The sequence below is a fragment of the Alternaria rosae genome, assembly GCF_020736505.1.
Source record: "Alternaria rosae strain MPI-PUGE-AT-0040 chromosome Unknown BKA58scaffold_1, whole genome shotgun sequence".
NCBI lineage: Eukaryota > Fungi > Ascomycota > Dothideomycetes > Pleosporales > Pleosporaceae > Alternaria > Alternaria rosae.
In genome coordinates, this window is record NW_025763570.1 from 278,860 (window position 1) to 300,082 (window position 21,223).

The following is a 21,223-nucleotide window of genomic DNA, read 5'->3' on the forward strand; positions in this document are numbered from 1 at the left end:
ACTTCCTTTTAGCGTAAACCCTGTGCTTTCACACGTGTGCCACCCGGATGTAGGATCAATGAGCCGAGAGTGCATATTAACTTCATTTATAGGTCGGCAATTCACTGCCATGACGTACGCCGCAACGACGTCACGCGTTGAATATATTGGTAGTATACACAAGTCTTGCCGCCTGACTCTAGATCGTAATCTCCAACATCCACTCTAGATCTCTGATGGCCAATGGGTATCGCATCCGGGAATGTCGTAACCCATCAGTCATGAATCCATGGCTACCGCCACGTGTAGGCGGTTCGTGTACTAGATAAAAGAAAAAGAAAAAGAAACATGGGAAGCATTAGGCAAGCTATGCAAATGCAAAGAGGCCATGAAAGCCGGGGTATCACGCAGGGGGTATGTAAAGTAGTAAGGGAGTCGTCAACCAAGAAGGCCGCCAGCATCCTGTAAGGACGGCACGTTGCGGCCATGTTGGGTAGGGTTGCGTCGGTGAGACGTAGAAGGGGGCGCGGAAGAAAGCAAGCCTCCAGGATCTCTTAGAGACAGCGCATCGTAGCTTGCTTGTGTTGAGCGCGTTGACGTGCGTTGTATGGGCGCGTATCGCTCATTGCGAGGCGGACCGACTGAAGAGCCCGAGTGTGGAGAGGGTGTTGACAGAGCTTCTTCTTGCTCTCGATCTTCAGAGAGAAAGCCGCCGAGATCCTGCAACTGGTGGGTGGGCCGGACAGACGACATCTCATAGTCTTCAGACTGTTGCGAAAGTCGGGAGTTGCGCCGTACTTGAGGCAAAAATGTGCGCGCATTTGGTATGACTGTGTTCGAGGCTCTGGACCCTCGCCGTGGCTGGGCTGCGAAATCGTGCGCGATGACTGAATCGGTGGGTGAGGGAGCTACAGTTTGACTCTCAAGAAGACCTCCAACATCAAACCACGATACACGTCTTGCACGAGGGCTAGGCATCGGATCCCGTACATCTTCGACTGTCACGCTGGACCGATCGCTGCTCTGAATCATGCCAGGCTCTTCGTCGGGAAATTTCCAGTTATTATTGACAAAGGGACCAGGTTGTCTTGAAGATGACAAGAGGTCAAGATCCGCCACCGGAGCTGGTCTAGGTACGCTTGTCTGCTTCTCGAGTAATTCGGGTTTCGTCCGGTACCCTAGCGATCGTGCGAGGTCTTCGTCACTACTGCATGTTTGGTCCGTGAAGCGTCGTGCTGACCCTCTGCGTTCCATGCTGTCTGTAGTTGACGGTGCTTTGAACTTGGCTTTCTTAACACCTCGGTCGCGGAGGAACGATCCTAGAATGATGGCGTTCGAAACGATGGTTGCAGCCAAGATTTCCGAAGAAGCGAAGACAGTGCGGAATTGCTGTAGTCCTTGTCGTTGGATAACCAGAGGCATTCGAGCTCCAGTTACAACGATCAGAACGACTGACAAGGAGAACAGCACAATGAGAGAAATCTTCCGCTTTAATGGCATGGTCGATCGCACGATGATCGGGATCGGAAAGGCGATGAGAAAGATATCAGTGACGATGTCGGTGACGCCCATGGTGAGCAGCTGCGCGTAGCCCTGTCGGCATTGCGGTCCTGGATCCGGTACGACTTGCCAGTAGTGGGAAGTGGGGTGGCACTCTGCCAGTGTGGCGATGAGAACCATGAAGAACGTAATGACAAGGAAGATGCGTATGCCACGCAATCCCCAGTCGTACCCTTTCTTCCAGAAACGTTCCGTCAAGCGCTTCAGGAACTCGGAAACGGTGAACTTGGCCATCCAGATGCTGGCATGGGTTAGCCGCGCTCTAACAAAGTTGATGACTGCACGTACAACAACGCGTAGAAGATCCTCGATGCGAGGACCATCTGCGAGCCGATCTCACGATGGCGAATGATAAGCGGATCTGTCAAATTTGTAACATTGACGTTGTTGGTGCCCCAGATGAGGACCACGTGCACAAAGCCCATACGCGCAAACAGTGGAATGATGCTGAGCGCCATAATTTTGTCCTCGCGGAAGAGTCGTTCATTGCGGATGTAGCGGCCAGACAGTCGGACGCCTATGATGACGGCAGAGAAAACGGTGCACCACCACGAATACAAGAGAGTCGGGTTATTGGCCATGCGGGTTCGGCGCAGCGGGGGAGAGGCATTGTACAGGTCGCGAGGTATTATCATGCTGCTGTTGAGCAGTCCCCACAGACTCTCGCCTCCGCAGAGGGTGAGCTGTTTGGAGTTCGCGTGCTCAGTGCCGAATTTGCGTGGCAGCGATAGCGGTGACGAGTTGGGGATGGCGATGTGTGCGCTTTGACCATGTCGCTCTTTCTGGCTGAGGTTGCTGGCGTACCGAGGATCTGGGATGGCAGAGTGGGTATGCTGTCAAGCTAAGCTTGTAGCTTCAACGCGCGTTTGCAAACGTTGCGAGGGCGCGGTGAAGGTGAAGATGAAGAGCGAGGCAAGTCACCGGCTGCGAGAGGCGTGATAAACGGAAGCTGCTGCGCGTGTGAGTGGGTCTTATCGCAACGGCAGACTGGACCTTGGCCAGGATTTCGGAGGTACGCCACATATTCGCTGGAGCCCGCCTCGATCGCCAAAGGCGCGCGGGCTGCCTGGTGCCATGGCCTGCCAACCCCAGCATTCCTGGTTCCAACTCCTGGTCCTCGCTGAGAGGCGTTAGTTGACACTGCTGTGACACGTCCTGGCCACAACAAAGCGCAATGGGCTCGACACTGGCAATCACAGCTCGAGTCCAAAGCCGAGCATCGCGACGGGAGGACCTGTTGCTGGCTGTCGGATGCATCCCTGCTGAGGCCACCTGCATAATTCCAATGGTGCTACGCTTCCGCTATGGCGCTTGTGGCCTCTATCTATCTCCAAACAAAGCGATTGGGGCCTGTCGGCGCAGAGGCGGGAGGTCAAACGCCCCTCAGACCTGAATGCAGCGGTTGCTGACCGCTCGGAGGCTCCTGGGGCATTGGCACTTCACACCCAAGCCTCAGGATAATCAGCTCCGGCAGGCCAACGGAGATGGCCACCAACTGATCGATGACACTGATTGTCGCTGGATTAGGCGTGGAAAGAGACCCGAATCCCGGGGTCGAGGCCGGTGGACATGGCGTGCAACAACCTCACTGGTCGCTGCACAAGTGTGCGCATTGCCGCACAATTATCGTGACTCTTCGCCCGGCTATAGTGTTGGTCTTGGAGATGCGCCATTTCGCAGACCCCCACCTCGCGACTGTCGCGTGGTAGAGTGCCCTGTGCGTCTGCGCCTGCGCCTGCCTCGTGAGACCCTGACCCCCGCCATCCCGTTTCGCACCTGCCTTGCGAAGGAGCTCCCTGTTACGATAACAATGGCGATTCATACAGTACCACAAAGGCTGAGCCATAACATGATGATGCCCAGACAAGAGCGCAATTTTCGAGGATATGGTCCTTGCTGAGTGCTGACGTTGAAACCTCCGCGAACGGCCATATTACCAACAGTGTCGTTGCTGCCCCGCCAACACAGCGAAATGACCGATAACGACATCCCGTCCACAATCCTTCATCCGCCCTAGTGATCAGTACATACATATCCGACGATCGTCCTCGCGCCCAGGAATAGTGTACAATTCTATTCCTATGTACAAAGTATACTACAACAAGACAGACTTGAAGACTGCGAGCCTCGCCCTACTACAAACAATATGTTAGTCCCCATCAAAGGCGCTGCGACCAGACTGTCACACGCGCTACTTCCGAAGACATGTACCACCCCGAGATTGCAAGGTTCGCAATCGCTGTTGTTGCTTTCCGAGGCTCATGCGTAGCCATAATTTTCATGTGCGTATCGCTAAAGTCCTTATCCGTGGCTTTCATCGTGGACATGGCCGCAAGGCTTACGCTCGCGTGATCGGTCCTCCTGGTCCCACATGTTCAGATGCCCGATTAATCAACTCACTTCGGCCCATTGTCCAGCAACAATAAAACGACACGAACCACTAGGAGACTCATCGGTGTCCATGAGCTGGACTTCAATTCAGTTCTTGACCCCTTTACTGGCTTAATGAGGGAGACGTTGCACGGACGAAGATCAGAGCCCACAGCATCGTTCAGCGCAACATTAGTTCGTCCACCAGCACTAACAGCATGAGTAAAGTGGGGATACATGTATCCCTATGACGTTCACGTGCATTGCACACTACTGGAGGTGAAAATCGTGAAAAAAGTTTCGCCCAGTTTTACGATGGTAGGTGATGCAGCAATAGCAAACTCCGTCTTGTTCCATGCTAGAGAAAGTCGGACATTGGATAAAAGGAAGATCGACGCAGGGGAGTCTGTCCGGGACCTGGCATAGACAAATGTGGATCCATTATGATCAACAACATGCACAAGACAAACAGGAGTATCTGGTACGTGTACGATTGGGGAGACGTATTGTGAGACGTGCAAGAGTGTCTTGAAATACTAGATCAGGGTTGCGTCATGAGGGGAATCAAGACCACCTGGTCGTCTTTCACATGTGAAACCGGTCGAGCTTGGGCCTGCCCCATGAAGAATCGTCCGCGGAGACAGCAAGTCGACACGCAGCAATGCGGTTTCGGGCATTGCTTGAATGATGCATATGTATCCCCATGACATCGTTTGCCGTGAAACCTGTATGTGCAGCGGCGCGTTGTGAGTGGCAGCGGAAAACAAATCATGGCTAGATCAGGGTGGGGCCATGACGTCCGCTTTTGGTGAATACCCAACAATGCGCACACGACAGCGCCCGAACAAAACCACCGCAGCACCTCTACCTCCCGCACTCTCACACACCCCAGCTCCTTATTCCACTCGCATACTTCTGCCTCTTAATCCACTTGTGATTTCCCCTCTTCTCCCCTGTAGTTCCGAGCAATGTCAGGTGCTCCCCGCGTTGAGCTCCCCAACACGGACACCGATTTCGACCTCCAGCAAACCCCCAACGGCACCCCAGACTTCCTATCGGAAATGGACGGCTCTCCAGCCCCCCAGACCAACGGCAACGCCAACAAGGACCTGAAAAACAGCGCAATCAAGGCAAAGAACGGAATTCTAGAGAGTAAGGTGAGTGGGACAAAACGCCTTCGACCCTTACCGAGACGCAAGCTAACGCGATACATGGCAGTCTTATCGGCCGCCCGCACAACACCTGATTTCTTGAACTCACACCCACAAAGCAGCTTCAAACGCCATGAACGCCGCAAACAACCACCCCAGCGTCCAGAACGCTAAGCAGACTGTTATGAACGGTAGGGTATGTACACACGACCGTCTCTACACGCTTTGGACAATAGCTAACGGTGACTTTGCAGCACACACGTCAGCCTGATGCACACACGACCAATGCTAAACTCTACAGGTCCTGTTGCACAGAACGTCAAGGCCGAGGGCGCAAAGACGCGCAACGAGTTTGCTGATCTCGCCAACTCCAAGACGATTCCCGAGCACAAGGCAGCGACTGGCCAGAACCTCACTCGTAAGCTATGCCCAACCCCCCAATCGACCACGTAGCTAACATGCACCAGACTACCACAGCATGTTCTACCGCTTGTTGAGCTGGAAGAACCCCCGCGCTACCGGAATAGCGTTTGGTGCGACCGTCCTCTTCATCTTCGCCGCCCGATACCTGAACCTGATCCGCTACATGTTCAAGATGTCCTACATGGTACTCGGACTTACGGCAGCCGCTGAGGTTGTCGGTAAAATGGCTCTCGGACGTGGTCTTACTTCGCAGTTCAGGCCTCGCCAGTACTACACCATTCCCAAGGCTTCGCTTGAGCGCATGACCGACGACTTTGAGCAGCTCATCAACTTCTTCGTTATTGAGTCTCAGCGTATCATGTTTGCCGAGAACGTCTACGTCACTGTCGCCGTACGTATAACCCCTCCTACCACACCGAACATGATGGCTGATTTCTCGTTCCCTTAGATGTTCTTCGCTTCCTTCATCTCCTACTTCCTCATCAAGTTCGTCCCGCTCTGGGGCTTGGCTTTGATTTCGACATTCATTACCTTCCTCGGTCCCCTCATCTACATCCAGAACAAGGAGGTCATTGATGCTCAGTTGGAGAAGGGCTACAACGTTGCCAACCAACAGGCCCAGCAGGTCAAGGGTCTTGCTAACCAGCATGCTGGAAACGCCATGAAGACTGTCCAAGGATACACCCAGCAGGCCACGGCCAAGGCCCAGGAGACCGTCAACCAGTACCGCGGGCGTTCCACTTCCCCAGAGGTCAAGAAGGAGGCTTTCCCCTCTGCCCCAACACACGCACCCGCCACCGAGGAGTCCTCTGACGAGGAGCTCGAGGATGAGAAGCCCGTTGCGCAGCCTGCCCTATAAGCCGTCTCTCTCCAACTATAGCATGTAGAGTAGACAGGCTTCTCCATGGTCTCGCCCTCAAATCCGCCACAATCGATCTCTCACACATACCCTTCTCACGGTGCTCACGTATAACGACTTTTGCTCGGTTTCTGTGTGTATTCTCCGAGCCTGAAATTGCAATCGGAGTCAGCGTCGTGTATCCTTTTTCTTTAAAAGCCTCTACTTGATCTCTAGTCTAGCGCATTCATGTATTCTCTCTACACTCAGCGTTTGGAAGTAGTCCTGTCTATCTGTCATGGGTGGGGTTCCGGTACATAATCACGGTATGGGAGTTGTCTTTCTCGTCATCTGGGTGATGGGAGGTATAATGAAATATTGTCTTCTTACTACTGTTCACGTGAACGCGTGATGTGATTCATGGATGATGGTAGATGGAATGAGGCGTCCAACATCGGCTCCAAATTTCGACAGGTTGCCTGAAGGTACTGGATTACGTGCTCGCCCATCACTGTGCCTCAGCTGCGGCGCTGAACATGTCTCAGATACAGTAGCCAGCATGCGGGATTGAAACTCGGTTATAGCAGACCAAATGTGTCCTCCAGTATGAAGGAAACGCCTGTGTGATTATCAGGCAGTTTCCGCGTATATCGGAACATGATTGCAGTGAATCCACTCCAGCACATTCGATTCTCCGCATCAAACTTGGGACAAGACCAATTATAGATCGGCGGCTAACCGGCACATGGTCTGTGCGCAACAGGCAGCCGTCGTGTTGCGTCAATGGGGACCAGCATAGCCTTGGCCTGAACTTCGCCTCCTTGTCTCTCACGCCGCGCCGCGCTGTGACAGCGCCAACTTCACTGTCAACCCTTTTACTTCCGTCAGCCTTTCTTGTTTCTTCTGTTCTCACTTTCTCAGCTTTCACACAACTGCGACTCTGCAGGATACACGACTTATTACAGCGACTTGAGTGTTTAGGGATTACGCATCTCAGCCAAGATGACGGTCCTCGTCGAACTCGCTCGTCGCGCTGTGTCGCACCCTCACACGGCAACGTTTGTCAAGCGCGCCGTACACGGTGGAGTTCCTCCCTACACCACCGGGAACTCCCACCACTTGAAGCCGGAAGACGTCCCGATTTGGGGCGTTGTTGTCATCTACATTAGCATCTTCATTGCGAGTGTGGCTATCAGCCTTGTGAGTGCTCCATATCTCGTTTGCGTCTCTGCAACATGTACTAACAAGATACCAACAGATCTCCTACATGCTCAATGAAGTCGTCACCACCCTCTGCATGGTCGAGTCCCCAATGGCCGCCATCACCGTCTCGCCATCGACCTACGAGCCCTCTGACGAAGACGAGAAGGAGACGCTCCTCGAGACCGGCCCTACCATCACCCTCGTGAACCAGAAGCCCATCACCTCGTCCATCCGCGCAACTCTCCGTCACCTCGTCGCCAACGCCGGTCGCTTCGCACGCTTCCGCGGTTTCCGCATCCACGTTCTGTACTCGTTCCTCGCTGGCATCGTATCCACCTTCTTCAACGGCGCTCTCCCCATGGTTCCCGGTCAGCCCATCATCGTCGCTGGTATCACCGGTGCCGTTCTCGCCAATGTACACGCAGTCTGGACACACAAGGTAGTCGGCATGCCGACCGAGCAGAGCCTCTGGCAGTGCATGCCCTCCAAGAGCCACTGGAAGACTCTCGCTGTCCCCGCCACCATCGCTTCCGTTATGCCGTACATCAGCCTGTACCTCTCTTTCGGCGTAGCCATGCTCATGGGTCTTCACAAGCTCGATCAGGAGAAGATTGCTTCTTGCGCGGCGTGGACTGGTCTTGCCGTCCGCATCCTCACCCTTTTCGTCTTCGTCATTGTCTGCACCCTTTTCCTCTGCCTCCCCGCCATGGTCACCCTGATCCGCATCGAAGCTTCTATCCTCCCTGAGGACCAGGACACCATCGTTCCCTTCGACCGCACCTTCGGTGGCAAGGTCGTTAGCAAGATGATGGGTGGAACTGGTGTCGTTGGCTTCTTGGATGCATGGAGGTCTTTCAACTGGGAGGCTCGCCGTCGTCTTATCAAGTTGTTTTTCAAGAACTTCTTCATCATCGTTGGCATCTTCCTCGTTGTCGCCCACGTTCTGGCCGCCGAGGTCTTCGTCATCATGGGCCCGGCTGTTGGTAAGTTCGTGGTGATGCTGAGGGAGGATGACAACGCAATGCTCGACAAATTGTTGGGTGCTTAGACTAGCCAATCCACTGGAATTGTTTCGATGGGTTGCTGAAGTCGCTTTTGGATATGAGATTGACCTTGCTTGAATTTGGATAGGATGGGACAGGATCAGGTGTTATTATTACGACAAGGGTTCGATAACCACATTAGCTATATACAAGTTACTCACACTCTCTTTGAATCATTATCTCGTAACTTGTCAGAATCTAGGAGCCTCGTTCTCTCTATACCAAGATTTGATGTATCCACGAATGCATATCAGGTAGCATGCAAACAACACGTCTCACATTTAGCAAGAATACTCAATGTTTTAAACTTTGATCTTTGTTTCAATATACCACAATGCCCTAGTCATGATACTTGCATCCACCAGCCGACCCACCAGTGTCCAAGCAACCCAAGAAAGCGAAAACACCACGCTATGCTACCATACCAGCCAAATGATCAAATCGTGACAACAAACGCCAACCATCGCCACAAACGCGCCTGCCTGCTCTCTAAACATCAAAAAGAAGAAAAACCGACGAACAGCTGAAACGGACAAATAACTCGCAGAAACACTAAAACGCAAGATAGAAAAAGGGTATAATCGCCTAAACATGCCCATCAACCCCATGCATGCATTTTATCGTTCGTCAAGCTCGCTCTTGACAGTACTTTTCTCGTTCTCTGTCGCCTGAAAGCGGCGAAGTAGGAAAATAAGAATGAGAACGAGAATGAGCAAATGCAGTATACGCCAGAATGCGTAGGTAAATGCTTTTCCTTTCCTTTCCTCGTGTGTTCACTCCGTATCCATACCCAACTTCGTTATCAGGGAGGAAATACGCGCCGAAGTTTTACGCGGGGAGTAAGAATCATCCGATGATGCGTATGAACGCCCTAGCCCAATGTTTTTAGCATCTGCGTCAAAGAAGCCTGCTGCATGCTTGTGATGTGTGTGCTTCATATCACCGACGCACTCTTCTTGTGCTCGCACACTTTGACCGCTTTCTGTACATCGTCATCGCCCTTGACGACCGCAATACCCACATTGATACTGCGTGTTTTTTCGTCTACGCTTTCGACTTTGAGAATAGCGTCTGCTTCCGCCTGCTTGATACGCTCTTTCTCTGCTTCGAGCTCTAGGTTCGCTTTGTCTTGGCCTGTCACCACGCCTTTGAGGATGACTTCTAAGTCGGCGAGGCGGACGGGCTTGATGAGGAAGAGGTTGATGCCGCTTGAGTTGGCTTCTTGTTGGATGTCCGTGTCGGCGACGCCGGTGAGGGCGATTATAGTGACTTTGGGGAGGTTGGATCGGATTTCGTGGGCGCGGATTTGGCGGGTGGCTTCGAGGCCGTCCATGATGGGCATGTTGATGTCCATGAGGACGACGTCAATGCGGGATTCTTCGTCGCTGGCGGCTTTGCAGGCTTCTAGTGCTTCGAGACCGTCGGCTGCGAGGACGTGTTGGTGGCCGAGCTTGTCGACAAAGGTACGCAGGAGGCGGAGGTTGATGGGGTTGTCGTCTACGCAGAGACATCGCAGTGCGCGCGAAGGTTTCAGGTATTTGGATGTTCTGGGTGGGCTGTTGTTGATTGAGCGTATCTCGGGGGCACTACTAATGCTGGTGAGCTGTGGTCGAGATGGCTCTACAACATGCAGGTGGTCGGTGCGATGGGGAGTTGCCTCCTCTTTTAGACTGAGCTCTGTTATTCGTGGGATGATCGATTGGACGTCCATTTTCTTGGTCTCGGCGCGTCTTACGTGTCGATCGAGACATGAGGCTAGGGCCTTCGACATCTTGTGGGGTCCGACAGGTTGGCCGATACATTCGAAGATTATCCCAGGCACCGTGATGGCTGTTGTGGATTGTGCTGCTGCGGCGCCCTGGCACACGACTATGACAGGGGTAGGAGACACTCGACCGGGAGACTGGCTGTACGTGGTTCGCAACGCTTTGGCGCCGGTTTCGGTAGCGATGATCAGGTCTGGTTCGGCCGCATTGTCGCCCTCTTCGCATCTTTCAATACCGAACCACTCAGCACAAAGGCTGTCGAGCGCCTTCAATGATAGCTTCGATGCTGTCTTGTTCTTCAAGTCTCTAACATGGTACTCCTCTTCCTCGTTGAAACCGTCAAACCTCACTTTCAGACCCTTGGTTCGCTTAGTGATCTGCTGTAGCTGCAGGTCTTTCTCTCCTTCTGGACCGGTTGCACAGAAGTTGGGAGACATTCGTGACTCTTTCAAAGGACATGTGACTGTAAACTTGGTGCCGCGATCTTTCTCACTACGCACTTCTACCTCGCCTCCCAGAGATTCCACAATCTGTTTGACGATCGACAGACCTAGGCCTGTGCCCTGACTTAATGGATTCTCCTGCGCAAAGGAGTGGAAGAGCCTGTTGTTGATATAGTCCTCTGACATTCCAATACCAGAGTCGGTCACCGAGAACCGAAATTCGCAGGTCTCGTCCTCGTCTTCAGGCTTCCGCTTAACCTCAAGCTTCACCTTGATGTACCCACCCGGCGTATACTTCAGGCTGTTGCCAAACAGGTTCATGATGACTCGCCGCCATGCACCGGGCTGCGTGCGGAAGACATAGTTGTCGCTCTGGTTGATGTCAAGAATGATCGATATCGGCGGTTTGTTCACTTTAGACGCGGTTAACTCGTATGTTTGCGCAGACGTCTTCGCGTAGGTGTAGCCGGCGAAAACACTCTCAACCACATCTTCTGTCAGTATGCTCATGTCGACGTCGTTGATTAGTGTCATGATATCATTGGTGTGAGCTTGTCCCGGACTGATCATATGCTTCGCGCTCTGTGTCCGCTTCTTCTGGCGCTTCGAAACTCCCCGGGTCAGGTTGTTGATTTTGGCAAAGTCAAGAACCTACAACAAAGTTAGTGGCAGTATCTGATGCATCCTACACCAACTTACGTGATTGATAGTTTCCAGTAGAGTTTTTCCACATGTCTCGATTGTTGCTACATGTGATACTTGCTGGCCATCTAGAGGAGAATCCTTCAACAGATCTGTCATTCCCAGAATACCGTGCTAGATATGGTTAGTGCATGCGCTTCGAATACTTCGTTTGTGATACATACCAGTGGAGATCGCAGCTCATGGCTGATCGACGAGATGAAATCGGCTTTTGCAGCGTCAGCTAGCTTTGTGTCTAGACGAGCGACCTCAGCCATGACAAAGTTGCTGAACGCTGCCAGGTAGCTGAGCTCCTGCTCGGTTGTGAAGATTCTCTTCGGTTCCGAGCTCCAGATGACAGCCGTGGCGAACCAGCGCTCGCGATGCGGATCCCACAATGGATATAGTATCAAACTCCGAGCGGTCGGAAAAACCCTCCTCAAGTAAGCTTCGTCGTCCAAGCTTCTGGTAGATTCCGATTTTCGCGGTGTACTGAACGGAAAGCCGTCGGCTGACTCAACTTCGTCGACGCCAGCTGTCGATGGCGAAGCGACCGAAGGAGTTGCAGGATCGTCGTCGAGATGGAAAATCTGGCCATGTGGATAGAGTCGCAGGAGGTGTCTAAGAACGCTTTCTGAGATGCATTCTCCGGTGTTGGGTAATGGCTTCGTATCGCGATCGGTTCTGCAAAGCGCCGCCCCTAATATATCGCAAGGTTTGTCAGGCTCAGGTAGCTGATCGGGATCGAAGTCATCGTCGACAAGACCTCCAAAGGTACTAATTTTCGCGTCAAAAAATGCCACGCCTTCTGCCTCGGTTGAGTCTACGATCATGTTCGCTGCCCGTGTGAAGTGAGCCCTCAGTTCTGGGGCCACTCTGTCCTTTTGATCAGTCTTGGTGAAGCCTTTTGTGGAAGTGGACGACGCCGTAGTAGTCATCTCCGGACGCATACTATCGACTGTCTCTCCGTTGACTAAACTCGGGGGCGCGCCGGTTGCAGGTGGAGTGTCTTTCGGAATTCTCATAGCCGGGTCTATGTTTCCATTAAGCACAGCTGGATCTTGCGCAGCATCGGAATTGGCAGAAGGGCGCTGGCGCTGGGGTATAATAGCATCTGGTAGACCTGACGACTGCCCTGTCTCCTGATCCCAGGGATCGACCGTCCAGTTCTCCAAGCCGCTCTTCCCTTCAGCGAAAGATCCCAGACTCTTGACCATAATCTTGGCCCGGCGATGATCTTCAGCTGCCCTGGTCCTCTCCAAGTGCCGCATCACTGTGCCTGCCATGCTCTTCAAGAAAGCGAGCTGGTGCGGTGACAAGCCGTCCCGCGGGTTCTCGTCCAGAACGCAGTATGTGCCGATGCTGTGGCCGCTTGGGCTGCGGATTGGTACTCCGGCATAGAAGCGCGAGTATGGTGGGCCCTGGACAAAGGGAAAGTTGCAGAAGCGTTTGTCTTTGCTGAGATCGTTGACGACGAGGGAAGGAAGGTCGCTCGGATCGTCGAGAGGTTGCGTGCTGTATTTCGGAGCGAGGTTGACGGTATAGTTACAGAGGCTCTGTTCTTTGGGGAAGATGGTGGTGCCGAAGCACAAACGGTCGTCTTCGAATTCGGGCTCGCCAGTCTGTAACGACAGAGTGCGCGTGGCTTCGGCGAGGAGGAAGCAGTCGGTCCTGTCGAAGAAGGATATGAGACATCTCCGCGCATTCAGGCGCAGCGCTCCCAATTGTGCAAATGCCGTCAGGGCCTTGTCGTCCGACGCTCGCGGGGCATAGTCTAGAGAGGGCGGCGGGGTAGTCGGGGGCGTCTGCGACTTGGGAGCCGGTCCCGGCGACGAGTGACGGCTTGCAGGGCCATCTGTCTGGGGAAGATGAGAACCCGGACGCGGATAGTAGCTGGGCATTGTGAGTGTAACTCTCCAGGTGGCGCATGCCAATCGAGATAAGCCTACCGATAGAACGTCTTCTCCCGCTCCCTCGCTAGATCCGCATGGTCTATGCGACGCCGTCGCCTGGCCTGCGTACGTGCAATCGCATGGTCGATAGAATCCGACATTGGTGTGTTTGAAGAGACCTGCGGAGAAGGGTCTCCCGTTTACCCACCTTCAAAAGCCACTACCTAGGGATTGGCGTCGGGCACTTCTAGTGGCAGCCAACCACGACTCCCGCTTGGGCACAACCGACGACGCAGGGAAAGCAAATGGCTACTAGCCGATACGCGTATGTCGTCGACAATCGGGAGAGCAGCGAGCCTTGCAGATGGCGGACGTCATGCAAGATGCTGGACACGCCGTGAGCAGATGAAGAGAGTCGCACACCTGGGCAAGAAAGATTTCACTGTACGTGAAAGTACGACATTGCATGTGGCTCAGTGGTCTCCCAGGTTGGTTGCGGCTGATCCCTGGCCCGCGCTTTTCTGCATCTGGACTAGCTCGCTAGCGCGCGCCGGTATCCCCCACCTGGACACCACTAACTTCTGAAGTCAGACTCACCACAACCCTGGATCCGCCCACCTCTTGCGAATTTCTAGTCGTTGAATATATATTTTCTTTTCCATCAGTCACCCTCCGCCTTGGATCCAACCTCGAGGACTTTCTTCCTAATCGCTCTCTCCTATTCCTATATCAATCCGACTTCAACCAACCTACACCCCGCTTTGACTGGAGTGTTCAAGTTACTCGACATGGGAAGACTTGTCACATTCTCGACGGCAAACCTCAATCAATGGGCGCTCGATTGGGAAGGAAACGTTGCGCGTGTAAGAGAAACCATCAAGCTTGCCAAAGAACATGGTGCCCGGTAGGGAATATTCATGATCAAGAGGAGACAAGAAGCTCACATATGAAGCTACGTTACCACGCCGGAACTGTCGATCCCCGGTTACGGGTGTCTAGATCATTTCTTAGGTAAAGTTTGACTGTAAGCAGTGCATGTGATACATATACTGACTTTTTACCTCCATCTCTGAAGAACAGGACACAGTAATATTCCCCGTACGAACTATACGTGAGATTAGCTACTGACCTCGTCAGGTCAAGCACGCCTGGGAAATGCTAGCATCTCTCATCGTTGACCGCGAACTCGACGGCATCATTTATGATGTTGGCATGCCGGTGTAAGTGTCTTTGTACGAACTACATCTTGAGACATACACTGAATACGTACAACAACATACAGGAGGCATAACGGCAATCTTTTCAATGCGAGAATAGTGCTGCTGGATGGCAAGATATTGCTCATCAGACCGAAGATGTCTCTTGCCATGGCCGGGAATTATCGAGAAGGCCGATACTTCATTCCCTGGTCTCCACCCCAACGCGTCGAGCAGTACGAACTACATGAGCTTCCCGCTGCTGCACGCTCTCTCCAAGTTTCAGCTTTCGTTCCGATCGGAGACGCGATAATATCTGCCCTCGACTGCTCAATAGGCTACGAGACCTGCGAAGAGCTATTCACGCCTCGGGCGCCGCATATCGACTTGAGCTTAGCGGGCGTCGACATCATCATCAATTCGTCAGGTTCCCATCGTGAGTTCTCCATGTACGGAGCAAGGGAATCATACTAACATCCCATGTCAGATGAGTTGCGAAAGCTGGATCTGCGTCTCGACCTGATTAAGAACGCCACTGCCAAAGGGGGTGGCGCTTATCTATATAGGTGAGTTCTAGCTGTAAATTGCATGTGAGATACACACTGACTTCTCTAGCAATCAAAAAGGCTGCGATGGTGACCGCCTCTACTATGATGGCTCCAGCATGGTCAGTAATATCAATACAAACTCTATGTGTGATCGGTACTGATTCCTTACAGGTACTCGTCAATGGCACTGTCCGTGCACAAGCGTCTCAATTCTCCTTGAATGATGTTGAAGTCATTTCTGCAAACATCGACTTGGAGGAGATATGGGTACGTTTTGACGATGCGAAGTGCATGTGAGACATATACTGACTTCGTACCTCTACCTCTGCAGTCATACCGGACAAGTCCGTCTCGTGGTCTACAAGCTGTGTCAGCTTCTTGTTATGAGCGCTTCAGGGCGGAAATACGTTTGTCATCTGATGCAGACTTCGATCCGACCATTCGACCGACGCCCATCCAACCATTACATTACCATCGACCTGAAGAGGAGATCGCCCTAGGACCTGCATGCTGGCTTTGGGATTACCTCCGCCGGTCAGGACAGGCTGGCTTCATGCTGCCCCTCAGCGGGGGAATCGACAGCTGCGCCACCGCGACTCTGGTATTCTCCATGTGCCGCCTCGTGTACAAGGCTGTGCAGGACGGCAACAAGCAAGTTCTCGAGGATGTCCGCCGCATCGTAGGCCCTTATCACGGCGAAGATTGGATGCCCACGAGCCCACATCAAATATGCAACGGCATTCTTCATACCGTATACATGGGAATGTCTCAGCAATCAAGCACAGAGACCAGGAGCCGCGCCAAGAGGTTAGCGGAAGACATTGGATGTCACCATGTCGAAGCGGATATCGACGACATCTACACTAGCACGAAGAACGGGTTGACGAAGGCTACGGGCTTTACGCCACGATTCAGGGCTCATGGCGGCTCACCTGCTGAGAACTTGGCACTCCAGAACATCCAAGCTAGAACAAGGCTTGTGCAAGCCTACTACTTCGCCCAGATGCTACCATTGACTCGGGGTAGACCTAATGGAGGTAGTCTTTTAGTGCTTGCCTCAGGAAACGTCGACGAGTGTCTGCGCGGATACCTCACCAAGTACGACTGCAGCAGCGCTGACCTTAATCCTATCGGCAGCATTTCCAAGACCGACCTCAAGAGATTTATTGGATACGCCCAGAAAGAGTTTGACTTACCCATCCTCGGCGAGTTCATCGACGCAACACCAACGGCCGAACTTGAACCACTCACAGAAGACTATGTCCAGAGCGACGAGGTCGATATGGGCATGACATACGCAGAACTCGGTGTCTTTGGCAAATGCCGCAAAGAGCTTAAACTTGGTCCGTACGGAACCTGGGTTCGCCTAGCACACGAATGGTCCGATAAGTATACTCCCGCCGAGGTCGCAGTCAAGGTCAAGCGGTTCTTCCACTACTATGCCATCAACCGCCACAAGATGACGACAATGACGCCTTCTTACCATGCGGAAGCGTACTCACCTGACGATAATCGATTCGACTTGAGGCCTTTCCTATATCCGCTTTTCTACCAGAACTGGAGCTTCAAGTGCATAGATGAGGAGGTGGAGAAGTTGGAAAAGAAGAAGCAGGAGAAGACTTGAAGTACACGTTGAGTTCAGCGTTTCTTGATGGAAGGTTACAAGTAGTCGCCGAGACTACATGGAGTCTCCGAGTCTCGGGTACCAAGCGTATATGATTGCTAGACTCATACGTTCACATAGCGGTATGAAATGGAAACATGAAATAAACTTTGTAGTCAGCAAACACTTTCATGAAGATCAGATCTGGTCTGTAAACTCTAGTCAGTCGTAATCGACTACCCATATGTTCAAAACCTCATAATTGAACGGCGTATCCACCCTTATACCCATCTCATCGCTCTAATCATAACCAAAGGATGAAAACATCTCATCTCATCTCATCTCAGTACAATATCCTGCTTACTCGGACTATGCTTCTTCCACTCATCCTCATGTATCCTCGCAATCGCCACCCGCTCCGCATATTCCCCCACCCACTTAATCAACATAACATTGAGCATCTTCCACGGCCCCTCCTCGAACTGCTCATCATGATCACAAACCCTATCCTTCCACAGAAAACGCTGTCCGTCCCAGATAGGCGTGCCTGCTGGATGCATAGTATTCGACTCCGGCTTCCGATTATCGGGATTCGGTTCGCGCCACAGATTCCTTGAGAGCAGCACGAATTCAAAGGGACCGGTGGAAGAGGGTTTTGAGAGTTCAGACTCGTAGTCCATGATTGCGCCACAAGTTTTCCCCTCCTCGTTGACGAGATGTGAGGACGGGATTTCTTTGCCGTCATGTGTGATAGGCTCTGCGGTGAACGCGTCTGCGGAGATGGTCGATGCAGTAAATCGCAGTGTGTTCGACTCATTGGTGTGGTCCGAGCCGCGCGGCGCGTGGAAATAAGGCGGGTATTTGATGCGCAAGGAGTTTTCTTTTTCCCGCCGGACAGTGTATTGCGCCGACTGGGGACCGATGTGGAAGTTTACGACCTCGGATTGGAACCATTCGCCCTCGCTGCGTGGTAGTTTGTACATATCGGGACAGGTTGTTGGGTCGAATGGATAGTTTACGGGGCCTTCGTAGGCAGTCCAGCTCCAGGATGGTTCGTTGTTGTCTTTCCTGGTCAGGTGGCCTGCGGGACACCAGAGTAGTGAGAAGTCAAAGACTGCTTCTGGTAGCCCGTGCAGAAATTGACCCCCGCATTTCTTCGTCAGCTTCTTGAACGATTTCGACAGATCTTGCGGTGGGTCGGCTTTGTTTGGTGATGTGGTGTTGCTGACTAGTTGGTTGTATCTCCGGAATCCGTAAAACCAGTTCTCGATTTCACTGAAGTCTGTAGGGTCTTGGGATTTGTTGCTTGCGACACTGGCGTTGGACGAAGAGCGGAACCTGGTAACAAACTCTATTATTGATCCGCGGCGGCTAGATGAGCTTGAGCGTGGTGATCGTGTGCCATCGCTATTGCTGAATGTTGACGCTGGTTCTGGTGCAAGTAGGCCGTTTGATGTTGTAGGCCGCGACTCTTTTTGCGGTGATGTCGATCTTCGAGACATGGGACGGCGTATCCAGGAGGGCGATAATCGCTCCAAAGTAGAAGGTGGATCTGTTGACATGACGAGCAGCGACATTGAGCGGAAGTGGAAATTTGGATGCAGTGGTGAAGTAGTGAAGTGGTAGTCGTCGGCGGCGTTGGTCCAAGCGGTGAGTGTTGTGCACTGTAAGACTCCTACTGGCAATGTGAAGCGTCAGACCTGGAGTGTGTCACAGAGGCTGCTTTGCCTCTTGTATCTGACTCTATCGGTTGCGGCTGCGATGGCTGCGCCCCTTTACGGCATGTTGTGTTGTCTGTCAGGGAAAAGTGTGCGTGACGACTTGGTTGCGAACACTAGGAGGCTGTGCATGATCTGGATCACCGGCTCCACAGGGCCCCAATTATTTGCTTCGAGTGCACGCCAGCGGTTTCCAATGGAGTCGCATCTTTGCCGAGATCTGTGCCTGGGCATCAGTTGCTTGTTTCCCCAGATATCGACAAGATATGCATGCAGCGCCCAACCTCACGCAGGTGGTGCAGGGTGCCTGTAGCGTCGCTAGACTGGGGACAGCGCTGACAGGGAACTCCTCCACACTGCACCTCTACCTTGAACGACAGACGCGGCCTCGCTACTTACTGCGAAAGAACGCGCAAGTGTCGCGTGTCGCAAGAATCGCATACCACACGAACAAGCTTCCCCTAGTATTAGCTTGTCTTCGGGCTCTGCGAGCAGCGAGCGCCAATGAGGGTGGCGGCTTGGACTGCGCCACACGTCGATGTGGCAGGAATGACGGGCTCAAGTGAAAGCCGATGGCGAGCAGACCTCGGGATGGACGAGCGCAGAGTGGAATTGTCATCATGCAGTGTGGGTCAAGGTGTGGCTGATGAGCGCCACCTTCGCCACAACTGAGGGGTCAGACTGCAGGGTCTCAGGCTGCTGCTGTGACGCGTCTACTCCGCGTAGCTTCATAATTTCAGCTGGTAAGCATATCCGCCAAAACCACAAACCCTAATCCGGACCTGCGAATACCGCCACCATGTCTGGCTACGAAGGTAGGCAGGAGCGACTGTGTGCGCAACACAACAGCTAACCCAGACAGTTGAACACAACATCTCCACCGACGACAACAAGTCGCAACAACCCTCGCGCCGACCGGACCTCTCGACCTTCTTCTCGCAGCTTGAACTGGTGGACACGTCGGATCCCAGCGCGCATACGAACGCCAATGCTTTACCGCAGCCCGAGAATATGGCGGCGGCCTTCCGCTTGCTTGCCAATGCTTTCGAGACCATGCGCGGACGACCGGCGGACGAGAACAACGAACACGGGGATCTGTTAGCGAGTATGATCGAGATGCTCCGCGAGAATGCCGACGACCCGCCCACAGAACTGAAGGGAGTTCCAAACAGCTTCCTGGATGAATTGGAGCGCGTACCAAAGAAAGCGCTGAAGCCTTCTGATACCTGCCCAATCTGTGTGAACCCATTCCTCGAAGGTACGTCGCACGTCTCAAAGACCCAACGTAGAGCTTGAGAGCTTGGCTGATGGTAATTGCATAGACAAGTATCCACTCGTAGTCCGGCTGCCCTGTCACGACGATCATCGCTTCGATCTGGACTGCATAGGACCTTGGCTCAAGCTGAACTCCACATGCCCTCTTGATCGCAAAGAACTGTTGAAGAAGAAACAACCGCCGCCACCGCCTGCGGATGATGACGAAGAAGACTATGATGATATGTACGCCTGAAAGGTCTCACCCTGCGTTACGTTGCATCGGAGTTTGGGAATACCAGCAGATAGCGGATGAACATAGATGATCTCGATGGATCATGCGCACACGCGGAACCTTCCCGGTATTGACAGTGATCATATGCGGTAGGAAATTAAGCGGTAGTTTGGCGCCAGCCTTCGCTTCCAACTCATGGATCAAATGGAATCCAAAACATCTCCCCCTCCTTTCTGACTGAACAGGTCACTTGATGGCCTCCCTCACCAATTGTTGGCCTCGTTGTACGAGTGCAGAAGGTAGTAACAGCTCTTCGCTGCCATGTACAACCGCATCCACGAGTGCAAGCGCAAGCTCATCAAATCGGATGAAGGAGCCAGAAGAGCCAGCCATCATCATGGAAGCCTCACCAACAAGACTGCCTCTTTGCACAACCATGCCTGGCCGAGCTATGACTGTGGTCCAGCTTTCGTTCAGCTTTGCGAATTCAAGCATTTGAACTTCTCCTCGGCCCTTCGCAGAGTCAGCACTTTTGGCAGCTTGCCCCGGATCACTCTAACTGCAACGTGCGCACATGGCATCACAAAAGAACAATAAGCGCCTACCTTGATCTTGCGCATCGAGCCTTTCATCCATAATGACTTCTCCTGATCGCGTTCCACCATCCCGCCTGACAAGTGCAAATACCGAAAGCGCTTTGAGTCGACTGGCATGGTCGATCCAAACGCCTCAGCAAACGCCCTGGGATATTCTAGCTCTAACATGGGATCACCAGCCGTTGTCGTCATACACCTTGACAACGTCAGCAGTCGTTAGGGAGTGTAACTCAGATGCCTCGGTACCAGATGCATCCGTCTGCCCCGGATAGTTTCGCAAGCACATCGTCGGGGTATTTTGTAAAGTCCTCAAGCAACACTACCTCCAGCTTAGCGTGAATTTCTATCCCGGGTGGGGGCCGCCGTGATATTGCGATAACCCTCGATACGAGCGGGTTTTGTAGCGCATGGTGCAGCACATGCGCGCCAATGCGACCAGTGACACCAGAAACTACGATCTTGAGCGACATGTTGGTAATAGGATATCCGTATCCGAGACGCGACTTTCCCAGGTTTTGTCAACAACGCGCGTGGCTTTCTTAAATGCGTTGGTACACGGCGGAGATAGGCCGCATAAGCACTGGTCGCGTTGTGCAATCATCCGTCGGAGCATCCTTGGAGCCGACATGTCGATAATCCAAAGTTGCGAACTTCTCAACACCAAAGGAGCCTGTGGAATTCAGGGCTGCGGATAAGAGCGCACCAAAAACATCAAACACGAGGG

At 52.9% G+C, this 21,223-nt stretch overlaps 8 protein-coding genes across 8 annotated transcripts; 4 read left to right on the forward strand and 4 right to left on the reverse strand.

Annotated features, from left to right (window-relative positions):
• Window positions 1-2: 2 nt before the first annotated feature.
• Window positions 3-2,461, reverse strand: BKA58DRAFT_371449 (uncharacterized protein). Its single transcript, XM_046169030.1, has 2 exons — window positions 1,828-2,461; window positions 3-1,780 (listed from the first exon to the last, which is right to left on the reverse strand). Exons 1-2 carry the CDS (start codon window positions 2,172-2,174, stop codon window positions 418-420), a joined length of 1,710 nt encoding a protein of 569 aa, XP_046030259.1. The 5' UTR covers window positions 2,175-2,461; the 3' UTR covers window positions 3-417.
• Window positions 2,462-4,779: 2,318 nt separating this feature from the next.
• Window positions 4,780-6,530, forward strand: BKA58DRAFT_1361 (cell lysis protein-like protein). Its single transcript, XM_046164486.1, has 5 exons — window positions 4,780-5,061; window positions 5,183-5,251; window positions 5,362-5,478; window positions 5,528-5,874; window positions 5,932-6,530. Exons 1-5 carry the CDS (start codon window positions 4,878-4,880, stop codon window positions 6,340-6,342), a joined length of 1,128 nt encoding a protein of 375 aa, XP_046030260.1. The 5' UTR covers window positions 4,780-4,877; the 3' UTR covers window positions 6,343-6,530.
• A 510-nt stretch (window positions 6,531-7,040) lies between these two features.
• BKA58DRAFT_415591 (uncharacterized protein) lies at window positions 7,041-8,879 on the forward strand. Its single transcript, XM_046172563.1, has 2 exons — window positions 7,041-7,521; window positions 7,580-8,879. The coding sequence occupies exons 1-2, from the start codon at window positions 7,324-7,326 to the stop codon at window positions 8,570-8,572; spliced, it is 1,191 nt and encodes a 396-aa protein (XP_046030261.1). The 5' UTR covers window positions 7,041-7,323; the 3' UTR covers window positions 8,573-8,879.
• Window positions 8,880-9,338: 459 nt separating this feature from the next.
• Window positions 9,339-13,804, reverse strand: BKA58DRAFT_1411 (uncharacterized protein). Its single transcript, XM_046164596.1, has 4 exons — window positions 13,407-13,804; window positions 11,643-13,350; window positions 11,476-11,592; window positions 9,339-11,427 (listed from the first exon to the last, which is right to left on the reverse strand). Exons 1-4 carry the CDS (start codon window positions 13,508-13,510, stop codon window positions 9,502-9,504), a joined length of 3,855 nt encoding a protein of 1,284 aa, XP_046030262.1. The 5' UTR covers window positions 13,511-13,804; the 3' UTR covers window positions 9,339-9,501.
• Window positions 13,805-13,943: 139 nt separating this feature from the next.
• Window positions 13,944-16,876, forward strand: BKA58DRAFT_1428 (uncharacterized protein). Its single transcript, XM_046164627.1, has 9 exons — window positions 13,944-14,253; window positions 14,302-14,360; window positions 14,425-14,435; window positions 14,487-14,569; window positions 14,632-14,981; window positions 15,033-15,111; window positions 15,161-15,212; window positions 15,265-15,360; window positions 15,425-16,876. The coding sequence occupies exons 1-9, from the start codon at window positions 14,138-14,140 to the stop codon at window positions 16,715-16,717; spliced, it is 2,139 nt and encodes a 712-aa protein (XP_046030263.1). The 5' UTR covers window positions 13,944-14,137; the 3' UTR covers window positions 16,718-16,876.
• Window positions 16,877-18,477, reverse strand: BKA58DRAFT_1471 (uncharacterized protein). Its single transcript, XM_046164703.1, has one exon. The coding sequence runs from the start codon at window positions 18,271-18,273 to the stop codon at window positions 17,035-17,037; it is 1,239 nt and encodes a 412-aa protein (XP_046030264.1). The 5' UTR covers window positions 18,274-18,477; the 3' UTR covers window positions 16,877-17,034.
• Window positions 18,478-19,097: 620 nt separating this feature from the next.
• On the forward strand, window positions 19,098-20,150 carry BKA58DRAFT_1473 (uncharacterized protein). Its single transcript, XM_046164707.1, has 3 exons — window positions 19,098-19,229; window positions 19,277-19,672; window positions 19,737-20,150. The coding sequence occupies exons 1-3, from the start codon at window positions 19,214-19,216 to the stop codon at window positions 19,922-19,924; spliced, it is 600 nt and encodes a 199-aa protein (XP_046030265.1). The 5' UTR covers window positions 19,098-19,213; the 3' UTR covers window positions 19,925-20,150.
• Window positions 19,965-21,073, reverse strand: BKA58DRAFT_1510 (uncharacterized protein). Its single transcript, XM_046164781.1, has 3 exons — window positions 20,746-21,073; window positions 20,509-20,695; window positions 19,965-20,416 (listed from the first exon to the last, which is right to left on the reverse strand). The coding sequence occupies exons 1-3, from the start codon at window positions 20,967-20,969 to the stop codon at window positions 20,150-20,152; spliced, it is 678 nt and encodes a 225-aa protein (XP_046030266.1). The 5' UTR covers window positions 20,970-21,073; the 3' UTR covers window positions 19,965-20,149.
• Window positions 21,074-21,223: the final 150 nt, after the last annotated feature.